We start from the raw sequence: 20,585 nt of genomic DNA, 5'->3' as shown, positions 1-20,585 counted from the left end.
TTACCTGCTCCGTCGATGATAACATCGTCGTCGTTGAGCCATTGGATCCCCTTCTTTCTTTTTCTATAGCTTGTGGAACCGGAGCCAAGATTCTGGGAAAGGGTAAATGGTACGGGAGCTTTGTGTTAACGTGCAGAACCGTGTATCTAGCTTTTGTGCTGAGGTGTGCATTCGAATACTCTAACGTTATTGTGTTGTTTTTTGTGTGTAGACGTAGCTGTCAGTACGTAGTAAGCGCTGAAGGTCTGACTGATGGTATGAAGTAGTAGCAAATCTTGCGAAAAGTATCGCATGGTCATTCATCATGATATTTACCAGTACTGTTACACAACAAGCCATCTCGAATACGTGCTGAATACTACAAAGCATTTAGTTCAGACATACTAGTAGTAACTGTGTGATAGTAATGATAAATTCCACAACACCAACTCTGCTAGCGCTAAATATATCCATCCGTCCCATGCTAAGTCACCAAAACTCCCCCTCAAAGGGTAAACAAGTAGTAATCTAATTTACAAAACAAGCATCCATACACCCATAGAAAGAAGAAAAAAACACAAGACCTCCAGAAACAGCAAGCATACATAGAATACATACATACACCACGGACTCCAAATAGGGTATCAATCAACCTTCCGGCTTTTCCCGCTCCCATCTAACATGATATTTTTAAACTGCAGTCAGCCATGCAACCCTACCAGTTCCAGGTACGGGACGATGCAGTGAAGACGGGCGGTTTCCATTGCAGCCGGGTGGGGTCGATCTTGCGAACGCCCTTGATTTTCTCCTTCTCGAGGCGCTTCTTGTGTTCTTCGACTACTTGGTCTGTTAGGACTATGACCCAGTTTCCTTTCTAGATATTGATGATTGGTTAGTAGTTGTCCTTTCGGGGTAACTGATGGTAGGGAGGTGGGAACATACATGGTATCGGAGCATATTGAACACAACCAATGTCTCGTGGACGTCCTTCTCCGTCATGGAAGTCAGCATTGAGAGGTCGTGCTCGCTGACGGCTTCCCGGCCAGTTTCTAGAAGTAACTCCACGAGTGTTTCTCGCCAGTATTGTCGGTAACTGAGGAGACCAAGATCACTGAGAGGTTTCTCGGGCGATCCGAGCTTTCCTTCGCGCTTGCCAAGCTCGTAGCTGAAGGAGATGAGGAGACGGCCGTACCCGCGGCGTTGGTATTGAGGGAGGGTTAAGATACAGGCCAGGTTGTAGCCTTCCGCGGAGTCCTTTTCCTTGGAGAAATAGCCGACGAGATGACAGCCTGTTTCGTCTCGACTGCACATGCAGTAGAAGAGGAAGGGGTCCACGTCGTAGTACAGTGTTTTGTGGTCGAGGAAGAGCTTGCTCAGCAGACAGAGGTTGCGACACCAGGTTCGTTGACGCCGGCCGTCGACTTCGAAGAAGGAAATGTAGTCGTCGCGGTAGATTTCGTTTCCGGGCGGGTGCACGAGGGTACATTTGGAACGGTGACGCTCGAAGGCGCGCTTGTTGTCGAAATAACCCAGGCAGAACTCGTCAATGTATACGACGTCTGCATCGGAGAACGATGCCGGGTATGGCGAGAAATACCATGGCTCGATATCGTATTTGCCCATTTGGAGACGGGTCAAGTTTCGCACGCGATGGATCTCTGTCGGATTCTGGGTCATACTACCGCTAGTACGTAGCCTTTCGATTTCTTCTTCGCGCGACATGAGACCTAGCGCTTTCGCTTCTTCTTTTTCATCCTTGGAGAAGCCAACATCGATCATGTCGACATCATCCGAATCAGGCTTGGGGGTTCCATCTGCGGAGACAGCTTCTGAACCTCCGATGGAGAGGTTCACAGGGGTCTCGTCACGGTTCTCTTTCCCGCCCGCTTTGGACGGTCGCTGGGCTTTGCCAACATTGGCGTTCTTTCCCGTCAGAAGATCTGGCGTTGCTGATACATCCCGACTTTCAGCTCTAGCACGCTTCTGGGCGTTCTTGCTAGGTGCTTTGTTGCCGGGGCCGGTCTTCTTTTTCTCCGGTTTCTCCGGCTGGGGCCATTCGACCTCGTGGGACAGATCTATTCTTCCGGAATCGATCCATTCTAGATGCAAAGTGAGCATGAGCAGCAGGATAGATCGAATCACTCAAGTCTAACTTACCATCGAGACGCTTGTTGAAGTCGACATAGTGGACGCTGACGTTGTCAGTACAAATTCAAAACACTCCGAGAGGGACATGAACATACTAGAAAGAAGGACCATCTTTTCGCTGCTTTATTGATAGAATTTCTGCCTTTCGTAATTCACCATCCTACATAAACAGACCAGTCAGTAATCATTCTGATATTGGCAACCGCTCCGGTATAGAGATAAAGTCATGTGACTTCCACGGCCGCACCGCAAAAGACCACGACAAACGAACTGACCTTCTGCACCATAGCCTTGACACCGATCCTATCGTCTTGATTAGTTCATGCGACCGAGGAAATCAGGGCCCAAAGGCCCGATAATAAATTCAGGAAAATATTTCAGCGACATACCGGATGGTGTTCAGGGTGGCGAACCCCTTCTCGACGGGGTCCGGGGTCCCGGTGGCCTCGTCCCTGCCGCCCATATTGAAGAAGGGGTGATTCTCAGTGGATCTATAGAGGTTATTTAGATGATATTGCTATGTGGAGCGGATTGCGCGATGGAAACGCGAAAGGGGATCGTAGGAGGTGATGGAGGATTCTCCGTTGCGATGCACCGGGAGAGACCGCCTTAGATTTTTGCCATCCGCTTTCGGTCATCCATCCATCCCCAGCTGCGGTTACTTCATGGATCCGTCGGATTCGTGCTGCTGCTGTTGCAGTGGTCTATATCGCCCCATTCACCCTGACATTGCTTGCAGGTAGCAAAGTTAGTATTGTGGTGATCAATATAATGTATCTGCTGCGTGAACTTGGTTCAAGTTTTCGCAACAGCAATTAAGTTACCACTTATAAGAGCACACTACAGCTTCATTACTATAGTTACCCGCTGAATTGTACAGAATGTGGGAGCACACGACAAAGCACCGGCAAAGCACGTTAGTGGTCTATGAAGAGAAGCATGGTTACATTCTGAGCTGCAGAAATGCAGGTTGAAATTCAAGCTAGGTATCTGTTTTTAAACACTCAATGCCACCCATTAACCATACCCCCTGTTCCTGCCACGAGCTCATCAAGCTCGTCCTTCCGGGTCCTATACAAGTCCTGGGCTTCCCGCTCTCTTCGCATTACAAATGCCACGTCATCTCTCAGTTTCTCGAGTCTCCGAGAGAGAGCGGACTCTTCCGAGATCTGTAGAGTACGGAAGGCATCCAGCTCATTCGTCGTCTTCTCTAGGGCTGTGTGGGCTTCCACTATCTTAGTTCGGAGCATCTTCGCCCGGTTCTGATAGCCTCCGTAATGTAAAGCGAGCTTCTTCTCCAGCTTGTTGCCCCGTTCTGCTGTGGCAAGCAGAGAGTTTTGTACATTGTCGAACGCTGCAATCATCCGTTGTTCTTGTTGGTAAACATCCTCTTCATCATCAGCATAGTTGGAGAGTCCTGGTAGCGTGCTGGAATGCTTCGTGGACCATTGCTCGTCGAAGTTCTCCTGCCATTCCTGCTGCTTTTCTGATGTGACAGCTTCCGCTGCAATAGCCGCACGGGCCTGCTCCATGAGGCTGTCATCTAACTGCTCCAGCTTGCGAGCTTTGCCCTCAACTTTAGCACCGGGGGTGGGGAATTTGCGGGCGTCGTGCGCAATGAGAAGAGCAGCTTCTTTTGCGACAAGGCTGGAGATGGGATCAGTAATGTGAGACACGCGTTCCATCATCGCATCGATATCAAGCACACTCGGCCGAGGTAACGATCGCTGATACACTTGTGACTGCCGCTTGAACTCGGCCGCTGCGGCGCGCTGTCGAGCCTCATTTTCCCTTCTATCGCGCTCAGCTGAGTCCTCTTCCACGTACTCCGCAGCTGCTGTCAGTTCCGTGGATTCGGAAGGAAGCTCTTCCAGCTCCCAATCCGTTTCTTTAGGCTTTGGCAGAGCTGCCAGCTTGCTGCGAATGCTTTGACGCATAAAGTTCTCGTGCATCTTGATATCTTTGGGTGTGCTTCCAATCAGCTGCCCACCTTCTGCCTGGTTCAGAGCAAAGTGATCTCGAGGGGTCCGCAAAGGAGTGGCACCAGGCCCAACACCGCCTCTCATAGGGGTTGCACCGACGCCGTTGGCTTGCCTAAACGGTGTTGCCATCGGGTTAGGCGTAACGATCTGCTGACGCCGCGGAGCAATTCCATCAAATCCAGTGGAAGACCCTCCCTCATGCAGGGGAGTGTTCTCGCCTCCCAATAACGACGATTGGGTCTCGGTCAAAGCTCTGATATTGCGAATTTCGTTCGCGATATGATCTTCCTCTGGAGGCGCGCGGGGTGTTCTGATGGGAGTGCCACCGACAATGCCAGCGTAGTTCCCGACCAGACCACGGGCCCCCTCTTCGTCTCCTGCCATTTTACTGGCTCTGTCACCTGCCATACCCATCTTGATGATGTCTTCCATTTCACCTTCGCTGACCTGAGGGGCCGGAAGGACAAGAGACCTTCGCTTGCTGCTTTGCTCCGCCTCTCGTATCTTCTGCATCTGGCCGGCGCGAGCAGCAGCAGCGAACGCAGCGGAGTTGCTATTCTTGTCATTTTTCCTCTTCTTCCGCTCCGCCTCGTCATCTTGATCTCCCTTCCGCTTGTTGGCGAGCTGCTGTTTGCGAGGATCGAACATCTCTCGTTGCCTCTCATTGCGGGCTTCTTCCTCCATGGTGTCGTAAAATCCGGGCGCCGCTGGCTTTTCGAATGGGATGTCGGCATTATAATCCATTTCACCCTGCTTGCGAGTAACGACCTTGATGTTAATGCCGGCATTCTTGAGTTCACGTCGTTTCTGAAGGACTGCAAGGCGTCGCGATTCTTCCAGTTGTCGCTCTCTGGCCTTCCGCTTCGCTTTCTTTCCCTGTGTGTTTGCCAAACGAGCGCGAGCTTCACTTAACATCTCCTTCTCATCTTCATCGAGGTCAATGGTATCAGGACGAGCGGGCTTGGATTCCGGATCGGGGTCAAGTTCGCCGGGTCTAGATAATGTTAGCATATCAAAGAAGCTAGCAAAGCGTGTAGTGTCAGGAGCCGTACCGTAGCCGTCGCACATCGTCAGCACTGGGAGCAGCGGACTCTGCGCCGGGCCCTTCCAGAGCAAGCTCATCGTTCTCACGCGCTTCCGCTTCATCCAGCAATTTCTGATAGCGTTCCAAGCACTGCGTTGCTGTCCGTCCCACGATAGGTGCGATTGTACGCCACTGCGTTGGCATCAACTTGGCCAGGTGCAACAGCTTCTCATCCTCCTCCCTCGACCACTCGACCTTGCGGATGCCGGGATCCAGCCATTCCACCCATCGCGCCTTGCATTGCTTTGGTGTCTTTCTTGCTAGCAGCGAGGAAACACGCGCCCACTGGTTGAGACCATACTTCGAGACCTAATATATACAGCGTTAGTATCGCTAATCACAGACCAATCACCTTTCGGACAAGAATTGGCTGGAACATACCGCCGCCCGAAGCACCTCATCCTCGATATTCGTCCTAGCTACAGTTAGTGATATGTAACAATAGAGCATGCATGGTAGCTATGCACTTACCAGACACCTCCTTTGACGACAGGCATGGCTGAGGAGTTCTGCAGCCGTTGACAGCGGCGAATTGATCAAACACACAAAATAATATAATACAGCGACAAAGCAAAATGTGACACGAAATGTATTAACGGCTGGGACTGCTTGGTCCAGGCTGACCAGAGTCGATAAGGAACCGACGCGGGTGAAAAGCAAGGTCAAGTCCTGAAGCGGCGTTCGTCACTGGTCCGCGATAGGCGCGCAGAGCCTTAGCGCGACAACCGCACTAGCGTCGCCCCGCGCAATCTTAGGTAAGCGGGTCCAGAATTTTGGTTGGAATATTCAAAAATTAGTACTCCGAAAAAAAGATCAAATACTTACAAGAGTACTGCACACCGATTAAATTCCGGTGGAGCCTCCGAGATGTCTGAGGCAGTCAGTGCACCGAAGCAATACAAGCAGCCTTCTCGTAAAGGCAAGAAGGCCTGGCGCAAAAATGTCGATATCGATGAGGTCCAGGAAGGCCTTCGGGTTCTGAAGGACGAAGAGATTAAAGGGTAAGGATCTATGTTACTCCTCTGTCAATGTCTGGTACAGCAAGCTAATCTTGGTCGCGTTCTGCTAGTGGTCTTCTGTCGGAGAAGCCATCCGATGAGCTGTTTGTCATCGATACCAAGGGTTCATCAGAGATCCGTGAAGCGTACCGCAAGAAGCACAAGCCTTTGAAGTCGGAGGAGATCTTGGCGCAACGCTCCGCTATCCCAGGCCTCGACACACGCAAGCGCACCAACTCCAAGGTTACTGATGGTGTTATCGAGCCGAAAAACAAGCGTCAAAAGAGCGACTGGGTCACGAGGAAAGACTGGTTGCGCTTGAAGCAGGTGGCTAAGGAAGGGAACCCTGTCAACAAGCCCGCTGAAAATGACTTTTACGACCCATGGGGAGACGCAGAGGATCCTACCCCCTTTGACGATCCCCAGTTCGACTACTTGGAGAAGCCGAAGCCCAAGGTAGAACCAGTAACCTTGAAGCAGGCGCCGATCTCACTCGCCGCGAATGGCAAGCCGGTCCCCGCGGTCCGCAAGCCCACTGCCGGAATCAGTTACAACCCGACGTTCGAGGACTGGGATCGGCTGCTACAGGAGCAGGGGGAGAAGGCAGTTGAAGCTGAAAAGAAGCGCTTGGAGGAAGAGCGTAAAGAGGAGGAAAGACAGCGCTTAATCATTGAAGCGCAAGACGATGACGGTATGGTGAAGTCTGATGATGAGAGCGCATGGGAAGGATTTGAAAGCGAATATGAGAAGCCGGATTGGCTCAATAAGAAGCGTCCGGAGCGAAAGACAAAGGTACAGAGGAACAAAATAAAGAGACGCAAGGAAGCAGAGAGGCAGGCCAGATGGGAAGAACAGATGAAGAGGAAGGAAGAGCAGGCCGCACAAGCTAAGGCCGCCGCCGAACTTGCGGAAGCACGGGAGCTTGTCCGTGGCGAGCAATCTGAAGACAGCTCCTCCGAGGAGGGCGATGATACCGTTTTGCGTCGGAAACCGCTTGGTGGAAAGCTACAGTAAGTCTTCCACTCGTCTGTTTAATACTTCGAGCCCGTACTAATCTGATCAATAGCGCTCCTGAGAAGCCTCTAGAGGTTGTGTTGCCAGATGAGTTGCAGGACTCTCTGCGTCTGCTCAAGCCTGAAGGCAACCTCCTTGATGACCGATTCCGCACTTTGGTGGTCCAGGGAAAGCTGGAATCTCGCAAGCCGGTGACTCAGGCAAAGAAGCCGAAGAAGGACGTGACGGTGAAGTGGTCTCACAAGGATTTCAAGATTCCGGGTCTGTAAATATTTACTCTTTTGGCGTTTGCTTGTGTCGGTTCTTTCAAGATAGATTCCACGTAATATGGGCTAGTGCTGGACATAGAAAAGTTTTTATGAGCCTCAACTAAATCCATGAACTTCACGACTATAGCGAAGTCTCAATGCTTTTCGTAACCCCCCACCAAGACCATATACACATACTCTCTCAATAGCCTGCAGAAAACACACTCTCCTTACACTTCGCATGTTGACCAGCAATATCTACTTCGCAGCGTTCGAGACTTGCAGGTGGGCCCGTCCGAAATTTTAGCGCGGACCGTTAAGGTTGCTTTTGGAAAGTTGCCGGGCCAGTCTCCGCAACGCCCATCTTTTTCTTCGGGCCCCTCTCGGATTCTCAGATCCCTTCACCATGCAATAGTCTGAGGCCTATCACTGGAATGGACTTGAAAAACCTCTCCAGCAATTGGAAGAAACTCCAGGGGACGCTGAAAAAGGAAAGCGTCTCCACCACGAAACGGAAACCCTCAGACCGCGAGCCGGAGAATGGTGTGATAAAGAAACGGAAAAGAGAAACTGTCGACGGGCAACAAAAAGTTGAGCGCAAACAGGCCTCAGTCAAGAGAAAAAGGATGTCTACGAACGGTACTGGGGGCGGCGAGAATGGCGCCGAAGAGCCTACAAAGAAGTCGACGTCTCGGAGGAATTCTACGGCCGCTGTTGCGGAATCAAAGCCGAAGATTAACGAAGGCCGTTCACCTACGTGAGTACAATCCTTGTTGCTGGATGCGCGAAAGTTTCTATTCTGAAATATGTACTAACGTTCTATCAGCGCGGAACTAGGAAAATATGTTGCGATGGATTGCGAAATGGTGGGCGTTGGTCCTAATCCCGATCACGACTCCGCTCTGGCGCGAGTCAGTATTGTCAACTTCAACGGCGAACAAATATACGACTCTTATGTGAGACCCAAAGAAATGGTTACAGACTGGCGGACGCATGTCAGCGGCATCCTTCCGAAGCATATGGTGGAGGCGCGAACACTGGAGCAGGTGCAGAAAGACGTTATAAATATCCTCGACGGGCGAATACTCGTGGGACATGCGGTCAGTAACGACTTGGACGCTCTTCTTCTCAGTCACCCGAAGCGCGACATCAGAGATACCAGCAAACATCCCCCATACAGAAAGATCGCTGGCGGTGGCTCCCCTAGGTTGAAGATGTTGGCTTCGGAGTTCCTTGGGTTAGAAATCCAGGATGGCGCGCATTCTAGTGTGGAGGATGCCAGAGCTACGATGCTTCTGTACCGACGGGACAAGGACACATTCGAGCGCGAACATCTCAAGAAGTGGCCTGTGCGAGTAGTGGTTGAAAAGCAAGATGACGATCAGAAGAAAAAGAAAAAGAAGAAGAAGAAGACCCGCAAGAGGTGATGCGGTTTTCCGGATGCAATGGCTGGTTCTGTTCGATATACCCCCAAGTTCATGAAGTTGAAGGTTATCTATAGAGAATATAAGTAAATAGAAATTAGACAAGCATTATAACCAACTGCATGAAGCTGTAAATATGTACATCGTGAGCCTTCTCTAACCAATAAGTATATGTGTGTGATACCTACGGAGCACCCATTTGGCACTAAAGCGGACCGCGGAATGAACCGCTCTTTCGCGACTACGCGTCGCGTTTCCTTAATTCATCCTCGCCGACATTGTTCTGAACATCTATACTACGATTGTCTATTCGACAGAACGAAATAGCTTGCTCTCCGAACGTTCACCCTTCTTAGATTCAACCTACATCTACAGAGTTCAATTACCAGCCATCAAGATGTTCGCTATTCAACCAGCCCAGAACTCTTCGAATGAGACATCAACCGATAAATTCACTCCGAACATCCTGCCCTGCCGCATCCACCACGATGGCCCCGTCGAAACACTAGGCCGCTACTGGAAGCCTAGCTCTGATGAGAAAGGTATACACTGACTGCTTCGCAACCGACAATTCGCAACCCACGCTCATAGATCACAGATCAGAACCTGCAGACATCCTACTTCCGCGGCCGCAAGCTAAGGGGCCGCCGAGTCGCGATTCCCGAAGGCTATGAGGGTGAGATCGGTCCCAATACACATTATTTCTTGAATAGCCTGTTAACATCTCTTGGTTTAGGTGTCATTGCTACTCCCACAGACCGTACGCTGCCTGCTACCCGTACAAGCGCCGACGTTGAGGTCGAGGAAGTCACACCAGAAGAGCCTGTGAAGATCCTTGAGAAGCAAGGCACTTTTGATGAATATGTGGTCTGGGGACATGAGTTTGTGCCTGCGGCAGATGAGACCTTCGTTAAGGGGGTGGAGGAATGGATTAAGCTTGCTGAAGTGGTAGGTGGATATTCTTCTGATGGGTTGTCCTCGGGCTAATACAGTGTAGATGCATACGACTCCTGACACTGAAAAGAAGCCTTCTACTTGAGGGAAGTCTTCAGTGAACAATCTCATTTCAGTACGAGGGCTGCAAAAGCTGCGTCCACAAAGAACTATGTTCTCTCATCACTGGATGGGCACATTGGCCGACCTGGTCAGCACATGCCCAAGTCCCTCTTGGATGCATTTCTCACGGCATATACGAAGCTACAACACCTTCAGCCATGTATGGACAAGAACTATGCTAGCCGCGACACTAGCGGCAGGCCATGCGTTAGAGGGACGTCCAAGATTCGAAGAGTCGCTTTACACAGAGTGTAACCTCTCCAGGAGGCTACTAGACTCAGAAACCAGCATTGGAGCAACAACCTAGGCGTGCGTGACCAGATATAGCCATCTGCAAGAAAATAGCCACAGCCATGTACCTAGCTGCCGTCCATAGAATCAAGCCAATACCACAATCCGATAGGGAATCCATATAGATAAGCCTGACCGCCCTCAAGATTCTGCCACAAGAACAAATATCTGGGGTAGGATTAAACAATTTACAACACTTGTATAGACATCTTTCATCTCCCGACAAAACCCTCAGAATGTCCACCAACGATGCGAAGGTCGCGCCAGAGGCGCTCATCTCGAAATTCGAGGTGATCAGGCTCCTCAAACAAGGCAAGCAGCCCATCCAGCCCCTCCATTACCCCCGCTCTGCCCATCCAGACAACACCCCTCCAAGCAACACGACTAACTCAAACCCCACAGACCAAAGCGGCCGCCGCATCGCCATTCTGGGCACTATCGACAACCAACAAGGCATTCTAATCGCCGAACGCGCCGCCTTCGCGACGGAAAGCCCCGAGGCCTTACAAGCCTTCCACACCGCTATCACCGACGTCAACAACCTTGGCGACAATGACATCTACCGATGGTATCTAGCCTCCTCGCACTCCGTACCAGGAAGCCAACAACCCCCGGACCTCAAGTTAAACCTCATCTGGCCATGCACGGAGTCACACATCAAGAAATACTCGGAGCAGATTGTGCGCATGGTCACCGAAACACCGGAGATCTATCGTGACTCTATCCGTCCGTACATGAGCGCGAAGCGCGAGGAAGGACGACTAAACTGGGTATTCAATATCCTAGAGGGCCGGACGGAGCAAGAGGACGTGATTCTACGGGATAAAGGGCATGATGGGGCTGAGGAGGGAGGATTCTTGGTGTTGCCGGATTTGAATTGGGATCGGAAGACAATGGGATCGTTGCATTTGCTGGCGCTGGTTATGAGGAGGGATATTTGGTCCTTGCGGGATTTGAAGAAGAAGCATATCCCTTGGTTGAAGTATCTGAGGGAGAGGCTGTTGGAGGAGACGGTTAGGGTATATCCTCAATTGGAGACGGACCAGTTGAAGCTCTATGTGCATTGTAAGTTTCCCTTTCTGGGGTTTTGGGTTCTAAGGTATATGGTTGCTGATATGGGTGTTTGTACAGATCAACCGACTTATTATCATTTCCATGTGCATATCGTGAATGTTATGTTGGAAGCGGGAGCAACTCAGGCGACTGGAAAGGCGTTCGGGTTGGAGAACATCATCTCACAGTTGGAGACACTGGATGGAGACGAAGAGGCTGGAATGGCGGATGTCAGCTTGACTTATTTCCTGGGTGAAGCCAGTGAGCTCTGGTCGAATGTGTTTGGGCCACTGAAGCGGGGAGAGAAGCCGCTGCCGAATTGATAGAGACTAGACGCTAGAAAGTTGATGAGTTACGACACTATATTCGATCTATCTCCCATTTATCCACCATAATTCCAAGCATGGTACAGAAGTAACACTAAAAGGAGGCATATACCATTGTTGATGTACTCCGTAGATCTAAACTATAGCCTAACAATATCGGAGCGGAACTAACTTTCCCTTTGACCCCGCAACACCAACGACGTCAACCCCTCACGGCGCCTAACTATCCATCGCAAACTTTCTTACACTTCTTCCACTCCCCTCACACAGTCAAACTTCCTACCATTAAATCATCTACAACCCCTTACACCAACATCAACATAAACACCAACAAAATGACCGACACAGCAGACGCTCCCCAAACCAACAAGGCCTTCGTGCCCCTCGGTACGCCTCACCCCTCCCCTCCCCTCCCCCAAACACCACAACGACACCAACTAACCCATCAAACCCACCCAATATACAGAAAACAACCCGGAAGTAATGACCCACCTCGTCCGGCAACTCGGACTCTCCCCGACAATCGGCTTCACAGACGTGTGGTCCATCGACAGCCCGGACCTCCTCGCCTTCATCCCACGCCCCTCCTACGCCCTCCTCCTCGTCTTCCCCGTCTCCGCCGCCTACGAAGCCTCACGCCAAGCCGAAGACGCCCCTCTCCCCGAATACACAGGGTCCGGGCCGGACGAGCCCGTCATGTGGTTCAAGCAAACGATCCGCAACGCATGCGGACTGATCGGGCTCCTGCACGCCGTGTCGAACGGCACACCGCGGAAGCACGTCACTCCCGGATCGGAGCTGGATAATCTGCTGAAGGAAGCGGAGGGGTTGGGGCCGATCCAGCGCGCGGATTTGTTGTATGAGAGTAAGGCGTTGGAGAGTGCGCATGCGGATGCGGCGCGGTTGGGGGATACGGAGGCGCCTGGGGCCGAGGATTCGGTGGATTTGCATTTTGTGGCGTTTGTGAAGGGCGAGGATGGCCGGTTGTGGGAGTTGGATGGGCGGAGGAAGGGACCCTTGGTTAGGGGCGTACTGGGGGAGGAGGAGGATGCGTTGAGTGAGAGGGCGTTGCAGTTGGGGGTTAGGAGGTTTTTGGAGGTAGAGAAGAGGAGTGGGAATGAGGATTTGAGGTTCAGTCTGGTTAGTTTGGGGGAGGTTTTTGATTGATTCGCTGTATACCCTGTTTACTAGATGAAGTAGGAGGGGGATGGTTGTTTGTTGTATGAGTATCAATCAAGCTCACATGTCTTCTTCATCTTCTTCAACTATCTATCAACCCACCATTCCTCCGAATTGAACTTAAGAACATCATCTCCACATGCCCACCACCCAGCGGTCAGATTCCGTGCAAAGACCTCCAGAGCACTATACGGCACCCCAGAGCTAAAGAACATTCTCTCAAACAGTGCCTTCAAATTCGGCTTCCTCGAATGCACATCCGGAACAGCCGCAATGACCCTCCTGACTATATCCCCCGTACCATGCACCTGGCTTTGCACTTTCCTCCCTATAACAAGAATCTCATACGGCTTCCGCCACAGCCCACCCAACTCCGTAATCGGTCTCCCATCCGTCGTGATCTTAAGCCAGATCCATTCCTCGCAGACATCAAGCCCAGCACCCTGAATAGCCCCATAGGCTGTCTTTCGCGCCTTGGCGGAATTAGTGATCCAGATGGCTGCTACCGGGCCCTTAGTAGTAGTAGTAGTAGTAGTAGTAGTAGTAGTAGTAGTAGTAGTAGCATCTGCGTGTAGTAGTTCTTGTCTCGGTTCAGCATACTGCAAATGTACCTGTAAGATATTACGGATGCGTTGCGTGAGAAGATCCCAGCCTCTATAGAATTGCGTCTGGTAATGACCGCTGCGACGGACAGAGCGATTTGTCCATGGTGGGTCGAGGAGGATTAGGTCGAATTTTTGTTCGCGAGGTAGACCGGGGATTAATGGCTGGTGTGACGTCGTCGTCGTCGTCGTCGTCGTCGTCGTCTCCTGGGTGGGTTCGGAGATGGGGATGGTGCAACGCAGGAAGTGTGATGATGGGGGTACGTGGAATGAATGGTAGTGGTGAGATATTCTTCTTCTTTCGTAATTTGATGCGGAAGTCAAATCATCTGTCGTCGCTTGACAGCGTATCTGCACTGTAGCTGGTTCGAGGGAGGTGTTTCTGACCACAGTGTTGGAAAGCTCTGAGATGGATTCGAAGGCGTTTTCTCCGGGTGCCAAGATCAATGGAGGTTGGTCATGAGTAAAGAGTGTGTTTGATTGAATAGAGCTAGTCTCTTGAGTTGGACATGAACATGTAGTATAACATGTAGTGCTGCTGCGTTGCCGTTTCCTCTTCCCCTTCCCCGGTTGGATTTGTTCACCCTGGGTTGGATCGTCTGCGCCGTCTTGTGCATCGCCATCGCCATCGCCATCTATCACGACACGAGGCAAGCACCACTCAAGATTATTTTCGAGTGCCTCATTGAGCTCCCTTATCTTCTCAGCCACCAAGGGCTCGATGATTTCGGAGTGATAGCGTCTTTCGGAAAGCGGAATTCTCTCTAGGACCCTAGCCCGCGCAGCCTCGGTCTTAGGCTCCGTCAAGGATGGATAAGGCTCCCTCAAAGGGGTTGATGATAGTAGAACCCGATCACCATTATAATATTTCGTTGCTGAAGGGGCTGAATGGGGTTGTGATAGCGGTGAGCCCTGTCGTGGAAGTGTCTGTGCCAGCGCGATGGACCTGGGAATATCGACCACGAAGGCGGTGGCACTGGGATTTTCGTAGAGTATTGAAGATTCGATGGCCATGGTCAGTCCAGGTCGAACCAGGCGATTACTTGTTATGGGGTGTGTTCTGACTTAGTGTGGCATTGTGACGGCTCGGATTTGGGGGAAGAAGGAAAATAAGATGCAAGGTGGGTTCCAATCTTGTATGTATCGACCGTATCCTCTGGGACATTGGCAACGTTCTTAATAAATTGACTACAAGAATTATTGCAAATATACCCTGGTTTAAATTTGGCAATGATTGGTTCTGTGACTAGTCTCTCGCTGTGAGCTTAACATCTGTGAAATCCAGCCACAACCAGTGGAGCACAGCTCAATGGCTTGGGCAGCCGGACTCAGCATCATGCAAAACGCAGACCATCGTCTTCATCCGCGAGGCTGGGCCATCCACTCCTCCTCAAGTCACCGAATAATAAGAATAAACAATACCGTCTGGTCTCGTATCCAACGAAATTATGGCAAAGAAAAATCACATAACCAAGCCACAAGGTGGCGGAAATCACTTGAATGCTTATTGACATGACAAAGGCAACACCACTATGCTCTCAAATGAATAAAACCAAAATCACAACACTTTTTTTTCTCATCTCGTTCCTCCTTCCTCCATTTCCAAGACGGTCCAGCGTCGGTCTAGGTGTGACAAGGGTCATTTCGTTATAGCCATACTACTCTCTGTATCCCGGAAATCGAAAAAAAAAGGGTAAGGGCAAAACTTTATACATCAGGTAGAAGTCAATGGCGAATTAAAGAGTTATAAGAAAGCCTCAATGCTGGAGATCAATCCGCATTAGCGTCGGTCGGCGCAGGCAAGCCGTAGGCTCTCACATATGCTGGGGATGACTCACACGGCCACGTCGTCCACCCGCAGACTGTGTCTGAGCTGGCTGCGCTTGGGAATAGAACTGGGAAGGATACTGATACATCTGAGCGGAGTTCATAACAGGGCTGAATTGCTGGGGCGCAAAAGTCGGTTGATTCATCATAGAGGTGGGGTTGATCTGGCCAGGACCGCCAGCCAAGGGAGCACCGGGGGTCTGCAGAGCCCGAAGACTGTCAGCCGAAGGTGTTCCAGCTGGGTACCCAAAGTTGGAGTTCCCCAGGCTCGGGTATAGTCCCGAGGGAGAAAGACCCCGGGACTGCGCAGCCAGGTAGGCCTGATACTGGAGTTGTTGCTGGGTTAAAGGCGCCAAGGGCTCCTGGCCGAAGCCGGCACCATTGACACCAACTCCACCAACCCCGTTGAGAGGATTGAGACCACCAGCAGCACCAATGCTGTTCATCCCATTGATGCTGTAGGGATCGAAAGGTGCGGGGTTAGGCTGTTGCTCAGGGGCAACGGGCCTGGTCGCGTCCAGGCCTGGGCCTAGCATGGTAGGGAACTGCGCACCATACTGCCGTTCCATGGGCTGCTGGGAGCTGTAGTTTGACGCCGCCTGCCGGGAGGTTGGGCGGTGCTGTTGCTTGTCTGAGTTGGATACGTGTTCACGTCCGTGGTGATTCTCGCGAGCACCTCCCCGAGACGACAAGCCAACTTCGTCCATCAACCGCTTGTAGCCTTGACTGGGAGTTGCCTTCAGCTTAGTGAGGACCTTGGAGACGTTCTTCACCACTTCTGCACGCATAGACTCATCAAAGAAAGGTGTGGTAAGAACCTTGAAGATCAGCGTCGCGCCGGATGTCTGGTCGCTCAAGATCTTCTCCAGTACCTCATCGCCTGGGCTGAAGAAAAGGGCCTTCAACACTATCTCGCGAGCGTCTGGTTCGTTGCGCTGGTTGATCACCTTCAAAACAGTCAGGTAGGCGACCTTGTGTGTGCACAAGTGCACGAGATGAGGAACCAGGCGCGGTGCAAGCACGGTGCGACGGCGGGGGAAAGTGCAGGTATCCAAGAACCATGTCAGCAGGAGAGCCCCGTTGGCATTCGTCGCAAGCTGTACGCTGTGGAGAGCAATGGCGGAGGCAAGCATGCGTTGCTGGTCCTTCGAAGCGTGGTGGCTTTCAAGGCATGCTCGCATGGCCCGAGCACCGAAGCGGCCCTGGGCAATCTCCCACATCCGACTAAGCATGGTCTCGAAGATGAAATCATTATATGGTGCGCCGAAACGCAGGCAGCACTGGAGAACATAGTTGCCGTATTGGTCAAGGAAAAGCGGGACAGTGTACGGCCTCAGAGCATCGACAATCAACTGCATCTGGTTCGGAGTCTTGGCCACATCAATGATCTTCTGCGCTGCCCAGGTTCCGTTCTTGTGGACACCAATTTCGGCAAGGTGAGGCCCAATGGGTACGAGCATCTGCTCCTTGGTGGGTTCCGAGCAAAATTCGAAGAGCTTTTGGACGACAGTGTTTCCGAGATAATCCGACGAGAGCTCTGCGATTTCCGGCAGCATCGCAACGGCGGTCTCCTCAATCTCCTGGACTGAGCAAGCTCCATTATCGATCCTCTTGCGAATATCGCGGAGCCGCGGTGCATCGAACATTCTAGTCTGGCTAGGCTCGGCGATCGGGGGGATTTCATCTTCGAATGCATCAAAGGCAATTGCGCGGTGGATGCTGGCGCTGATGTTGTGAGCATCGTCTTCCGTGGCTCCGAATTCGGTGACAATTTGTGCCATTTCCGACTGCAGCTCAGGGAGAGATGGTATACGCGGAATACTAGTACCACTCTCTGGTCTTACAATACCATCAGGTCCGTTCATGCTCGGATCGGGAGTCGGAGAAGACTGAGCTCCATTGACACCGGGCGTGCCAGAAGTAGAGGTGCCAGGGACCTTGGCATATCCGATCCGGACAGGGCCAGCGCCAGGGAAGATCTCCTTTCCGTTGAGAAGCGACTTAGCCTGGATAGCACTCTCAATGCGCTCATAGTTGACAAAGCCACAATTTTTGTGGGTCAGTACGCGAGTAGATTCGATCTTGCCGTACAGGCTGAAGATCGCCTCCAAAGATGTGACCGTGGTGGAAACAGGAATGCTACCAATCCACAGGGCACGAGTAGGGCCATCCTGATTGTTCTCATCCGCCATGTCTCCCGTTTGCCGCATTCCCACGTTAGGCGCGCCACTTCCACCAAGATGCATGAGCTGAACAGCTTCCGACAGCTCATCATACTCTCCGCCTTCCGCGATGTTGAGGTCAGCGGCGCTAAAGCTGTTCTCGAGACGCGAAGGGGTAGCAAGGTAATTGCGGATCGACGAGCGCTGGGGAGGAGCCTCCAAGATTCCAGCGGTCCTGGCACGAGGTCGGCTGGCAGATGCGTGGTTGGCGAATGCCTGCACAGCAAGGTTATGCTGATGAATCTGGGCTTGGGTGGCGGCCAACTGGGCTGCTGTTGCAGCCGCAGAAGGAGTAACGGTGCCCGATGGAAGTTGCGAGTAGCGGCTCTCATACTCCAAGTCCTCGTCATCAGCATACTTCTCTTTCGCGTTCACCGAATACGATCGGATGCGGCTGTTATTCTTCATCATGGCCAGTTCCGCCAGCAAAGGGGGCAAAGAAGACTGTTGTTGCTGCTGTTGCTGTTGCTGCTGCTGCTGCTGCTGTTGAAGGAGCATATTGACATCAGGCCGCACAAGCGTGGCTCGTGCCTGTTGTGGTGTCTCCGCCAAGCCCAAGTAGTCTAGCGTTTTCACGTCCGTATCCGCAAGCCCATCCCTTGAAAATGACGACTGGCTGGGAGAGGCAGGTCCTTCAGAAGAGCGAATGCTTGTAAGTGTAGTCGCGCGCTCACGCCCGGTTGCCCAGCTAGTAGAGAACAAAGACGGTCCGAATGGACCAGAAGAGCCCAAAAAGTTTGCTCTCTGGGGCATAGAGCCTGCTCGGAGGCGCGAAAGGGAACCCACGCTGCTCCCACCAGGGGCAGTTGCGGTCTTTGCGCCTGTGTCGATACCGGAAACGCCGGATGGACGGAAAGGGCTAGTTGACGGCGTCGGGCGGGAAGTTTGGGGGAGATATGGTTGTTGAAAGTTCACCTCATTTAAGGCACCGACGGGCGAAAATCTTGAGGGAACAGTCCCAGCTCTTGCTCTCCGACCAGGGCTATTGATGGAGCCGCTGGAAGTAGGCACCAAATCCGGAAAACCTTCTTGACTCGGAGACTCAGGGATGTTCTCGCGCAGGGGAGTAGAATGACCGCTAGTCGGGGGGCCCCAGATACTGGGCGAAACGCCTTCCTCTGCCTGGATCTCTCGCGCTCTAATTTATAAAATGGCAGGCATTAGACTGGGGGAAACGGAAAAAGCGCATCGGAATAATTAGGGTGCTTACCGTTTAGAGTACAAGCGAGCCCCCAGTTCATGAGAAGGGGATCCAGCCCCTAGCCTCGCGCCGCCAATTGAGCCCGCGGCTCCATTCAGACCATTCGATGGGCCAAACGGCGACTTGATGGCAGCCGATCCAGACAAATCACTAGGAGAGCTACGCCCTGTACTAGTTCCAGACATTGGTTGAGTGGTCGGAATGTAATTGAGGTTCATATGACCATCCGGTCGTGAAACAGGGAGCATTATGAATTATTTCCCTCCACCTCAAATGAAGGCAGACACCGAGCACCTTTGTGTATGAATATGGGTAAAGATATGCAGTTGTCGGGTCGGTAAAGATGTTGCTCAATCGGAGGTTTGCCTCGCGAGGGTCATGTGTCAGTCCCGTCTGTTGAAAGCCAAACGTCGATAAATGAGTGCCGGTGTCGATGGAGAACACCGGAGCAATCAACACTGAAACGATTGATCAATGAACGTAAAGTTCGACGCTCGAGGAAGCCAGCGTTCTGTGCGTTCAGCCGGAGTGTGGATGTACTCGTGGCGGGGTTGACGGAGGACTGGGTCCGAAAGAATACGTAAGCTTGAACGAGCACGGATGCTCAGGAATAGGAGAGTAGAAAGCGAAATCGATGGAGTGGTTGTCAATAGTTGTCCGTCAAGCGTGAGGCCCAGTCAGCTTTGTCACGCTGGGCAAGATAATCTTAGGACTAGTGGCCAGATTCGATTGCCACGATCCACCGCAGTGATTAGGTCCCGAGTGTTCAGAAAATATCGCTAACCCGCAAGGACCCGCTCGAAATGACCGCAGGGACACGAGGAGATTGAACGGGAAGAAATATATCGAGCGAGGGGTTGAAGAGCGAAAGAAAGGAACGCGGAGGTCGTTGATGTACGGGGGGGGGAGTGTGGGTGGAAGGGAAGCCGAAAAGGGTCGCTCGACTCTTTTGGGGTGGCTGGAATAAATTGCGCGGCTTCGGGGCAGAAGCCAGAAAAAGATACAAGAATGGAAAAGACCGACGATGGGACGATACTAAAAGGGATACTGAATTGAAGGATTACTCAAAAGAGAAGAGATTGGGGGGGGGTTAGGGAAGGGGAAGAAATGGGGAGAGTAAGACAGGAAAGGGGGCATGAAAGGAGGAAGCGTAAGAAGGAAGAAGAAGAAGAGTAGATGGCGGTGGATGTTTGGTGAAGAAGAGAGTAGCTTGCACCTGCGCCGGAGGGAAAAGGTAAAAAGGTGGAAAAGAGACTTCGAGAGAGAAGGAGGAAGGCGGTTAGTTTAGTTTACTTTAGTTGGGGAGCTCAGGTTTGCCGGATCCCCGGGGGAAGGGCATGTCATATCCACTCGTCTGGTTGGCCGGTCGGGTTCACCCATTTATTCCCTATTTTTTCTATTACTCGAGAAGAAAGATGTGTGCCTGTGAAGTACTACAAATACTTAAGAATTCAATGTTCTAATTTTTCTGACTTCGATGGGACTGGCCGTCATGGGGGTGAAGGATCCTCCTTCCTGTTCATCCCCATCTTCATCCCTTGGTGCTCGTGCCCACTGCTCAGCTGGCGATCAACCATTATTTCCTGCTGCTTTTGCTCGAACCCCCGGGGGAAAAGAAGAGGGTCAAGCCTGTCCGTTCGGTTCGATCGATCCCCCTCCTAATTCCGATTTTCGAGAAGCTCTTAAATAGCGCATTTCTTCACCCTACTCAGCCTTCCACAAATCCATGATCAGCTCTCTCGCAATAATCAGTCGTAGTCTCTTGTCAACGATGATTTCAATATACTAATCGCTGTTTTTCTATAGTGCTTACTACATGATTCAATATTATGTCTTACAGATCACGTAGATATCAATGGTCTTGTTCTGACCGAGTACTGAGTAGAGTTCCACCATTTTACGCAGAGGGTGCAGTGTGTAACTCTAAAAGCGGAAAGAGATCAGGCCCGGG

At 51.7% G+C, this 20,585-nt stretch overlaps 7 protein-coding genes across 7 annotated transcripts; 4 read left to right on the top strand and 3 right to left on the bottom strand.

Moving 5' to 3' along the window:
- Window positions 1–392: 392 nt before the first annotated feature.
- Window positions 393–5,830, bottom strand: cef1 (putative cell division control protein (Cdc5)). The gene is made up of 10 exons (XM_067629138.1): window positions 5,665–5,830; window positions 5,575–5,608; window positions 5,162–5,502; window positions 3,142–5,103; window positions 2,517–2,618; window positions 2,403–2,430; window positions 2,223–2,287; window positions 2,137–2,171; window positions 922–2,078; window positions 393–853 (listed from the first exon to the last, which is right to left on the bottom strand). The coding sequence occupies exons 1-10, from the start codon at window positions 5,688–5,690 to the stop codon at window positions 695–697; spliced, it is 3,909 nt and encodes a 1,302-aa protein (XP_067482739.1). The 5' UTR covers window positions 5,691–5,830; the 3' UTR covers window positions 393–694.
- A 177-nt stretch (window positions 5,831–6,007) lies between these two features.
- On the top strand, window positions 6,008–8,996 carry ASPBRDRAFT_168429 (uncharacterized protein). The gene is made up of 5 exons (XM_067619643.1): window positions 6,008–6,194; window positions 6,263–7,201; window positions 7,258–7,470; window positions 7,911–8,210; window positions 8,280–8,996. Exons 1-5 carry the CDS (start codon window positions 6,061–6,063, stop codon window positions 8,878–8,880), a joined length of 2,187 nt encoding a protein of 728 aa, XP_067482738.1. The 5' UTR covers window positions 6,008–6,060; the 3' UTR covers window positions 8,881–8,996.
- A 278-nt stretch (window positions 8,997–9,274) lies between these two features.
- On the top strand, window positions 9,275–9,916 carry ASPBRDRAFT_116176 (ribonuclease H2 subunit C; the record flags this gene model as incomplete). Its single annotated transcript, XM_067616959.1, has 4 exons — window positions 9,275–9,419; window positions 9,476–9,553; window positions 9,614–9,825; window positions 9,875–9,916. 4 exons carry the CDS (start codon window positions 9,275–9,277, stop codon window positions 9,914–9,916), a joined length of 477 nt encoding a protein of 158 aa, XP_067482737.1.
- A 544-nt stretch (window positions 9,917–10,460) lies between these two features.
- Window positions 10,461–11,600, top strand: ASPBRDRAFT_51234 (putative mRNA decapping hydrolase; the record flags this gene model as incomplete). The annotated part of the gene is made up of 3 exons (XM_067626692.1): window positions 10,461–10,536; window positions 10,627–11,289; window positions 11,356–11,600. 3 exons carry the CDS (start codon window positions 10,461–10,463, stop codon window positions 11,598–11,600), a joined length of 984 nt encoding a protein of 327 aa, XP_067482736.1.
- A 338-nt stretch (window positions 11,601–11,938) lies between these two features.
- ASPBRDRAFT_117650 (ubiquitin carboxyl-terminal hydrolase) lies at window positions 11,939–12,770 on the top strand (the record flags this gene model as incomplete). The annotated part of the gene is made up of 2 exons (XM_067617110.1): window positions 11,939–11,990; window positions 12,070–12,770. 2 exons carry the CDS (start codon window positions 11,939–11,941, stop codon window positions 12,768–12,770), a joined length of 753 nt encoding a protein of 250 aa, XP_067482735.1.
- Window positions 12,771–12,868: 98 nt separating this feature from the next.
- Window positions 12,869–14,398, bottom strand: ASPBRDRAFT_191715 (MT-A70 family; the record flags this gene model as incomplete). Its single annotated transcript, XM_067620397.1, has 2 exons — window positions 12,869–13,294; window positions 13,394–14,398. The coding sequence occupies 2 exons, from the start codon at window positions 14,396–14,398 to the stop codon at window positions 12,869–12,871; spliced, it is 1,431 nt and encodes a 476-aa protein (XP_067482734.1).
- An 800-nt stretch (window positions 14,399–15,198) lies between these two features.
- Window positions 15,199–18,882, bottom strand: ASPBRDRAFT_115492 (putative RNA binding protein Jsn1; the record flags this gene model as incomplete). Its single annotated transcript, XM_067616903.1, has 2 exons — window positions 15,199–18,571; window positions 18,644–18,882. The coding sequence occupies 2 exons, from the start codon at window positions 18,880–18,882 to the stop codon at window positions 15,199–15,201; spliced, it is 3,612 nt and encodes a 1,203-aa protein (XP_067482733.1).
- Between the last annotated feature and the right edge of the window lie 1,703 nt (window positions 18,883–20,585).

Source organism: Aspergillus brasiliensis (assembly GCF_001889945.1).
Source record: "Aspergillus brasiliensis CBS 101740 unplaced genomic scaffold ASPBRscaffold_2, whole genome shotgun sequence".
NCBI classification, from domain to species: Eukaryota; Fungi; Ascomycota; class Eurotiomycetes; order Eurotiales; family Aspergillaceae; genus Aspergillus; species Aspergillus brasiliensis.
This window is presented reverse-complemented; position numbering and strand designations above follow the sequence as displayed.

Coding starts and splice junctions, on each gene's coding strand:
- ASPBRDRAFT_168429 (XM_067619643.1), top strand. CDS start 6,061: ATGTCTGAGGCAGTCAGTGCACCGAAGCAATACAAGCAGCCTTCTCGT. Junction 7,471..7,910: donor GATTTCAAGATTCCGGGTCT/GTAAATATTTAC, acceptor AAACCTCTCCAG/CAATTGGAAGAAACTCCAGG. Junction 8,211..8,279: donor AACGAAGGCCGTTCACCTAC/GTGAGTACAATC, acceptor ACGTTCTATCAG/CGCGGAACTAGGAAAATATG.
- cef1 (XM_067629138.1), bottom strand. CDS start 5,690: ATGCCTGTCGTCAAAGGAGGTGTCTG. Junction 2,288..2,402: donor TCAAGGCTATGGTGCAGAAG/GTCAGTTCGTTT, acceptor CTGTTTATGTAG/GATGGTGAATTACGAAAGGC. Junction 2,172..2,222: donor AAAGATGGTCCTTCTTTCTA/GTATGTTCATGT, acceptor TGACAACGTCAG/CGTCCACTATGTCGACTTCA.